This window comes from Trypanosoma conorhini, assembly GCF_003719485.1.
Source record: "Trypanosoma conorhini strain 025E chromosome Unknown Tco_14.4_contig_00655, whole genome shotgun sequence".
In the NCBI taxonomy this organism is placed as follows: Eukaryota; Euglenozoa; class Kinetoplastea; order Trypanosomatida; family Trypanosomatidae; genus Trypanosoma; species Trypanosoma conorhini.
In genome coordinates this window covers 2,619-10,140 of record NW_021704729.1, presented here as the reverse complement: position 1 = coordinate 10,140, position 7,522 = coordinate 2,619, and the positions used below count along the sequence as shown (strand labels likewise).

General features: G+C 57.0%; 4 protein-coding genes across 4 annotated transcripts in view, besides 3 other annotated features; all 4 read right to left on the bottom strand.

Moving 5' to 3' along the window:
- Positions 1-484: 484 nt before the first annotated feature.
- Positions 485-517: a microsatellite.
- A 427-nt stretch (positions 518-944) lies between these two features.
- On the bottom strand, positions 945-2,345 carry Tco025E_07885 (serine carboxypeptidase; the record flags this gene model as incomplete). The annotated part of the gene is made up of 1 exon (XM_029374744.1): positions 945-2,345. The coding sequence occupies one exon, from the start codon at positions 2,343-2,345 to the stop codon at positions 945-947; it is 1,401 nt and encodes a 466-aa protein (XP_029225219.1).
- A 605-nt stretch (positions 2,346-2,950) lies between these two features.
- Positions 2,951-3,003: a sequence feature (GA-rich).
- A 117-nt stretch (positions 3,004-3,120) lies between these two features.
- On the bottom strand, positions 3,121-4,734 carry Tco025E_07884 (putative T-complex protein 1, delta subunit; the record flags this gene model as incomplete). Its single annotated transcript, XM_029374743.1, has 1 exon — positions 3,121-4,734. One exon carries the CDS (start codon positions 4,732-4,734, stop codon positions 3,121-3,123), a length of 1,614 nt encoding a protein of 537 aa, XP_029225218.1.
- A 416-nt stretch (positions 4,735-5,150) lies between these two features.
- Positions 5,151-5,178: a microsatellite.
- Positions 5,179-5,542: 364 nt separating this feature from the next.
- Positions 5,543-6,448, bottom strand: Tco025E_07883 (putative cell division protein kinase 2; the record flags this gene model as incomplete). Its single annotated transcript, XM_029374742.1, has 1 exon — positions 5,543-6,448. The coding sequence occupies one exon, from the start codon at positions 6,446-6,448 to the stop codon at positions 5,543-5,545; it is 906 nt and encodes a 301-aa protein (XP_029225217.1).
- Positions 6,449-7,108: 660 nt separating this feature from the next.
- Tco025E_07882 (40S ribosomal protein S23) overlaps positions 7,109-7,522 on the bottom strand; it is a gene marked incomplete at both ends in the record, with an annotated part of 657 nt that continues 243 nt past the window's right edge. Inside the window, one exon of the mRNA XM_029374741.1 lies at positions 7,109-7,522. This exon is cut by the window's right edge and continues 243 nt beyond it. Coding sequence (XP_029225216.1) covers positions 7,109-7,522 — 414 coding nt within the window.

Genomic DNA, 7,522 nt, shown 5'->3' with positions numbered 1-7,522 from the left:
GCTCTTACCTCGCGGTCATCACGCGTCGCGCTGGCGCGGCCGGCGCTCGCCCACGCTCTCGCGCGGGAGGCACCGCCGGGAAGGGGCGAGAGGCGGGGTGGGGCGTCAGCACCGGGTGTCGCGCGGACAAGCGTCGTCACGGGTTTGAACTCCGACAAGAGTGAAACTTCACAGACATCATCGCCGCAGGCAACCGCACGCTCGCGCGCGCGCCCCCGAAAGGGAGAGAGGAGGAGAGAGAGGGGGGCGCCGGCGCCGCAGGTCAGCCAGGGATAACTGCGTCGAGTGCTCGCTCGTCACAAGCTTCTATTCCTTGGCGTTGAGTGGGTGCTAAGAGAAAAGAAAGGAATAAAGAAAAGGGTACGATGATAAAAACAGTATAAAAAGAAGAAGATGCGGCGGCGCCGCGCTCTAAAATGCATGGCGTCAACTATCGCAAGCGCTGTAGTGAGGGAAGGAAAAGAAGAGGTAACCAAATTCGGCTCACGCACACGCACACGCACACGCACACGCACACATGACCGTGCGAGTCATGGGGCGTTGGAAGACACACAGCGAATTCATAACATCTCTGCCAACGTTCCTTCCGCCTTTGGTTTGTTTTCTGCGTGTATGCTTCGCATCTCCCTCTTTGCTGGCTTACACTGCAAGGTGCACTTTCATCGTGTTGAGTTCCGCACATTTGTGTGAGCTTTTGTGTTTACCAAAAGAAAAAAAAACTTCTCAAACTTTCTTACGCACACGCGCATCCCAGTAAAGAAAAAAAAAACCGAAATTGAAAAAAAAAGCTCGCTTGTATTACAACAGTCCTCCTTCATTCACTGTCCTCTACTTACTCCCCCCCCCCCTCGTTTGCTACTTCTCGCTTGCATTCTTTTTGTTCTTTTCTTCTTGGCCCATTCCGTTGCTGTAAGACGCATTCCTATGCACGGGCGAGGTAAACCTCAGTTAAACGGCGCGTTCTGCATGAACTTGTTGATCATCACTGAGGCAGCGGCCGGCTGATCCATCGGCACCATGTGCCCCGCGTTGTACACCTGAACGAAGCTGAAGGCCGCCGTCGACGGCGCGGCGGCGGTGCGCACAAGTCCCGCCGGAGAGCCGTCGGGGTTCGCGAAGGGTTTGTCCGCGGCTGCATTGAACGCCTCTTGGCCAGGCCAGTGCAGCGCCGTCGTCCAGTTCTTGTTGCCAATCCAGTTGCAGATAAAATCCATGTCGCCTGCGTAAACCATCACGCGAACGCCGTCGGCCAGAAGCGCCGGCACGGTGTAGTTGAAGTTCTTGAACCAATCAATCGCAAACATGAGGTTGACTTCGGTGTTGCACGAGTTCCACTTCCGGGCGTCCGCCCCAAGCGACTTCTGCACATCTTGCCGGTTCATGAACTTGTCCACGGCCTCAAAGTTGTAGCAAAGGGTTCCAACACACTGTTTGCGGATGTCGTAGACATTGCGTCCCGTGACGCTGTAAATCCCAACGATGGGATTGCACAGCAAGCGTCCAATGAAGCAGGACGCATTCGCGAGAATGTTGTTGCCGGAGTTACACACTTCAATGGACTTTTGGCATGTCGGCACCATACCCTGCATCAGGCCGTAGGCGTCTTGAGAGACGCAGGGCTTTCCAAGCACCTTCTGGCACCAGTCCCACGCCAACGCCGGGTAGGCGGCGTACTGCGTGTATGGGTCCGTGAGGCCGTTGCCGACGGCGAGGCCTGCAAGGCGGATGGGAAGGCCATCGTGGTTGCGGTTGCCCTGGTTAACGCGGTGTGCCGTAGCAGGGGCGTAGTGTCCACCGTAGCTTTCTCCCACAACAAAGAATTCATTATTACGCAGCTCCTTGTGAGCCGTGAAGAAGGCCTGGAGAAAGTGGTACATGTCCTCCGAAACCCCCATCTCGTCTTTGTCGTAGTCGGCCTTTTCGGCGTAGGAGAACCCCACACCCGCAGGCTGATCAACGTAGATCACATACGCCTCATTGTTCCACGAGTACTTGTTGTTGTCGAGGTCGCCGGTGGTCTCGTTCACCCAGCAGGGCCCATTCTCCACGAGCAGCGCCAGCATGGAGCTGCAGCCCGGGCCCCCCGTCATCCACAGGAGCACAGGGGCGTTTGGGTTCTTGTTGCGGGGACCAAAGGCCCAGTAAAAGTAGTGCTTGTCGCCATCCTTGCCGGGGATGTCGAAGTAGCCGCTCCACTGCGGCACGTTCGGGTCGCAGGGACGCCACCCGGAGCCCGTCTCACGCAGTTGTCCAACGGGCGCGGCGTAGAGGGCCTCCACCATCGCCGTCGCCAGCGTGGCGGCGGCCAAGAGGGCAAGAAGTGCACAGAGCCCAAAGCGTGCCATTCCGAAGAGACCTCTTGCCGTTACTTGCCAGTTGTTTTTGCCTGTTTATTGCTTTTCTTGCGGTGTTGATTTTCAGCCTTTCTCGCACTCAATATTTGCCTCCTTTGCGCCAACGCACGCCACCCACGCAACGAAGAAGCAGCAGCAGAAAAAAAAGTGGGAAGAGAAGCAGTGGAGGGGCCCGGCAACGGCCAATCCAACACACGCGCACGCAAGAAGTGACAAAATACACACACACACAAACGCAGGTGTGTCCTTGTGTGTCTGTGTCGCTGCATCCACACGGAAGGCCATGAATGTAATAAATATGTGTTTTACTGCTTATCAGAGGGAGGGAGAGCGCGCAAGCGGGCGAGAGCCACTGAAGTTGGCCACCACCCCTTCCACTGAATCCCATCACTTTTTTTTTCTCTCTCTGGCGCCTTTTTTTTTTCTCTCCTCCTCCTCCACTGCGTTTGCGTTGCTGCTGAGCCGGCTGATGCTGTTGCTCATGCATTCATGCATATCCCTTTTCTTCCTTTCTCCTCCGCATCTTGTTTTTTTTTTTTACTCCCCACCTCTTCCTCCTTTGCTGTATTTGTCTTCAGTTTGTTTCCCTCGTTGCTTTGTTCTTGCTTTCTTCTTCTTGCTTTTACTTCTTTGTTCGCCTGCTTTCTTCCCGCCGCCTCCGTTACGTCTCGCCTCATTCCGAGCTCCCCAAGGCAGCGTTTCCCGCGCGCGAGCGCAGGACCGCCATGGCGCACCCGTACACGCGCCCTTTTCTTTTTTTTTTCCTTTACGCGCGGGTCATGATGATGTCGTCAATCTTCAGGATCATCATCACGCACTCCGCCGCCAGACGCACGGAGGAGGTGGAGACGAGGAGCGGCTGCACAACACTCTCCTCCACCATGTCCGTCACGCAGCCCTTGCGCACGTTCACCCCCGCGTTCTTGTTGCCCCGCGCATGCGCGTTGCGGAGCTCGGTGACGATGGAGATCGGCTGCAGCCCGGCGTTCTCGGCAAGCGTGTAGGGAATGACCTCAAACGCATCCGCAAAGGCGCGCATGCAGAAGGTCTGAGTGCCCTGCGCCCGCTCCCGGGCGTACTTGCTGAGCTGCAGGCAGACCTCCGTCTCACCGGCGGCGCCGCCAGGAATTATGGCCTGCTTCTTCACAATGGAGCGAATGACGCAGAGCGAGTCGTGCAGGGCCCGCTCGCCCTCCTCCAGTATCATGTTGTTGCTGCCACGGAGGAAGAAGGTGACCGTCTTGCCAAAGAGTTGACGGCCAATCATGTTTGTCGGCGGCTGCACCCCCGTGACGCGAATGATCTTACCGCTGGGCGTATTTTCCTCCACGACGAGCTCGGCGCGGCCAAACTTCTCCGGCCTCAGATTCTCTATGTTCGCCACGGGGAGGCAGCCGAGCGTCTTCGTGACGAATTCAATGTCGTTGCGCTCAATGTCCTTCACCACCATAATTTTCATCTTGGCGAGGAAGTCGAGGCTCTGCACCGTCACCGCGTCGCGGAGGACAGACTTCTGCACGAGCAACACATTCACCCCGGCGTCCTTGATCTTCTTGCAGAGAGTCAGCAGGTACTTGCGCTCCTCCTTCAGTGCCCGGTCCATCTGACTGTAGTCGTTAATCGTCACAGCGCTCTCCATGTCCGTCTTGGGCGCCGACAGCTGGAACTGAATGAGAGCTATTGTCGCGTTTGTGATGCGCACCGGCCCCCCGGCTACGTGCGACGCCTTCTGCTTGAACACCATGCCGTTGGTGAGCAGCGCAGAGTCGTCTATGGTACCGCCAAGCGCAGTGACAATGCGCACGTCACGCAGATCCACGTCCCCGTTTTCGCGCATAATCCGCCGCACGGCATCCACGGCCATGGGCGCTAGCAAGTCGCTGTTTTGCGCGATAACCTTGGAGTTCAGGGACGTGATCGCCGCCTTGATCAGCGTCTCACGGTCCTCAATCTTGATCTTCACGCTCATCTCCTCGAGAATCCTCTCCGCCATCTTGGCACACTCGTTGAAGCACTCCGAAATCTGCGTGGGATGAATGCCCTTCATCAGCAGCTCCTCCACGGCGCGGAGGAGGGCGCCGCAGAGCACCACGACGCTTGTCGTGCCGTCCCCCGCCTCCACGTCCTGCGCCTTGGAGAGCTCCACCAGCATCTTGGCGCAGGGGTGCGTCACCTGCAGCTTCGACAGGATAGTGGCGCCGTCATTGCTGATGAGCACCTCGCCGCGTGGCTCCACAATCATCTTGTCCATGCCGCGTGGGCCGAGGGAGGTGCGCACGCAGTCCGACACCGCCTTCGCCGACGTGATGTTGCTGAGGCGCACATCCGTCTGGGTGTTGGTGTCCTTCTTGTTCTCGTTTCCCCGCCTCGCCACCTGCATGACGTCCCTCACGCGCTTCCTTCAATGTTAAAATTAATATCTCTGTTTGCCTGCCCTCGTCGCTGATGCCTCGTTTGCCTCCTCCCGGACCGCCAGTGCGTCTGTGGTGCTTTGTTGGTTACTTGTAAATGTGCAAGCAGAACTGAATCTGCGCGGCCGGCGCGGCCACGTACAAAGGAAAGGGAGAGAAGGGGGAAAGTAATAAAAGAAGCAGAAAAAGAGAGAATAACAAAATAACCGATGGGCACAACATGGCCTCCTCATGCTTCTCCCCCTCCTTGGCCGCATCGCGTTGCCTCCGCCAAGGTGGTAGGGACATGTTACACCAGCGCGGCGAGCCACAGTTGCGTGCACGCGGTGTATGGTCTGTAAAACTTACGCATACGCACGCACGCATGTATGTCTACAATGCATACATATATATATATATATATATATATATATGCAGAATTCAACTAAAGAAGAGGCAGTCTCCCAACCCACGGACAAACCCGGAGACAGGCACAAAACAAAGTTTCCTTAACCGCCGACGCCGCCCAGTCATGAGCTGAGGGAGAGGACGACGTGCTCCACGTCTGTCCAAAGGTGCCGTGCAAGCGAGAAGTGGATATTGTTTTATTTTTTTTTGTATGTGTGTGTTCTCACCATGGATATTTAGTGCCCTTAACGTTTGAACTATTTTTTTTTTGCGTTGTTTCTTTCGTGGCTCGGGGCCCCCCGGCTGCAACCCCCCTGCCCCTGCAGCTTTTTTTTTTTTTATTCGTCTGGGCAGCGCCGGCGAGGACGGCGTGCTTCCCTCCCCGACGGCTCAAAACTCCAGGGAGAAGTACGGGTGCTCCAGCGCCTGGGCGGCAGTTAAGCGCTCGCTGGGCTCGTACTTCAGCAGGCGGCGGAGGAGGTCGACGCCCTCTGGGCCGAGCTTGGCGTACGCGGGCACGGTGCGAAACTGCTGCTCGCACTCCGCCGCGAGGTTCTGCAGAAACTCGGGCTTCGACAGCATGTTGGTCGAGTTTGGGTACTGGTTCATGGAGGGCCAAACCTGGCTGTTTGGCGTCCCCAGAAAACGAAAAATGCGCAGCAACTGATCTGCATCATTTTTCCCGGCGAAGAGGGGGGCGCCAATGGCCATTTCCGCAAAGATGCACCCGACGGACCATATGTCCACAGGCGTGCCGTACTGTGTGGAGCCGAGCAGCACATCCGGGGAGCGGTACCAGAGCGTCACCACCTCGTGCGTGAACTTCTTCACGGGAATGCCAAACGCACGCCCCAGACCAAAGTCCGCCAGCTTCACAGTCTTCTCACGGGAGATGAGCAAATTCGGCGGCTTGAGGTCCCGGTGCAGGACATTTCGATCGTGGCAAAAGTGCACGCCATTAAGCAGGTCTCGCATGAAGTCCTGAATGGTGGCCGCGTCCAGGTTTCCCCCCTCCCGATCCATGTACTTCTTCAGGTCAAGCTCCATGTACTCAAACACCAGGGTGAGGCGATTCTCGCTATGGCAGACGTCGAGCAGCTTTACAATGTTCGGATGCCGGAGCTCTTTTAGTAGCGAGATCTCGCGAATGGCGGTACACGGCACCCCCTCCTCCTCCGTGTCAAGCCGAATCCGCTTCAGGGCAACCGTGGCGCCGGTGGCAGTGTCGCGGGCCCTGAACACCACGCCATACGTCCCCTCGCCAATCTTCTCCTGTCGCTCGTAGCGCGAGCTCATTGAATGAATCTCTGGGCTAACTACTTTCCTCTTTACCTCTGCGGTTGTAGGTGTTGCTGTTCCCTCCCCAAATATTCTCGCTCTCGCTTCCTATGGCCGCCTGCCTCCGCCCACACACCTCCGCCTCGTATGAACGTCCACACAAAGTCACGCACTCGCACGTTGAAAAAGCGCAACGGTTCAATATCCTGGTGAAAGAAGTCTCTCTAACTCCCAGCCCTAAACAGCCGTCACTTTTCTTGTTTCTCGCTACCTTCACCTCCGCACGCGTGGGAAATGCTCACGCCGCAACAACAACAAAAAAGAAAAGGAAAAAACTCAAACAAGCCGATACGCCACTACTACGCTTCCTCTTCCACGTGTGTGGAGGCTGCCCAAAAGAGGAGGTGGGGGGAAGTGCGCACCACCGGCCTCCAGGCCGCGCGCGCACACGCACATCGCCACCAAAGCAGCGGTGGCTGGAGGAAGCTGCCACGTCTCCCCCCAAAGCTCCGAATTTTTTCTTATTCGTATCAGTTGCTTTGGAACGCAACCAAAAATAACACACTCAAATAAAGAGAAAAAAAAATGGTGAAACCTGTTGGGGGTCATTTTCTGTCCGCCAAGAATCTTCCGCTGCTGCTGCTGGGGTGGCTGTTGCTCACGGGGGCGCACCGCGCTCTAGCTGCGCGGCTTCTCCTTCTTCTGGCGGTAGAGGGCGTACAGACCGACGTTTGAGACCTTCACGATCTTGAAACGCACCCCGGGAATATCACCGACGGCGTGGCCGGAACGGCCGAACCCAGACACCAGCACCTCGTCGTTCTCCTCAATGAAGTGCAGGCAACCGTCGTTCGGCACGAAGGCAATGATCTTCTTGTCGTTCTTGATCAGCTGCACGCGAACGCACTTACGAATGGCGGAGTTGGGCTGCTTCGCCCCGACACCGATCTTCTCCAGCACGATGCCCTTGGCGTGGGAGGAGCCACCGAAGGGGTTGGCCTTCTGCGCCACAAAAGTGTGGGCCTTCTTCCAGCCCTTGTCTGCCCAGCGGTTCTTGCGGCGCAGGCGGACGAGCTTGCGCGCTGCGTGTTG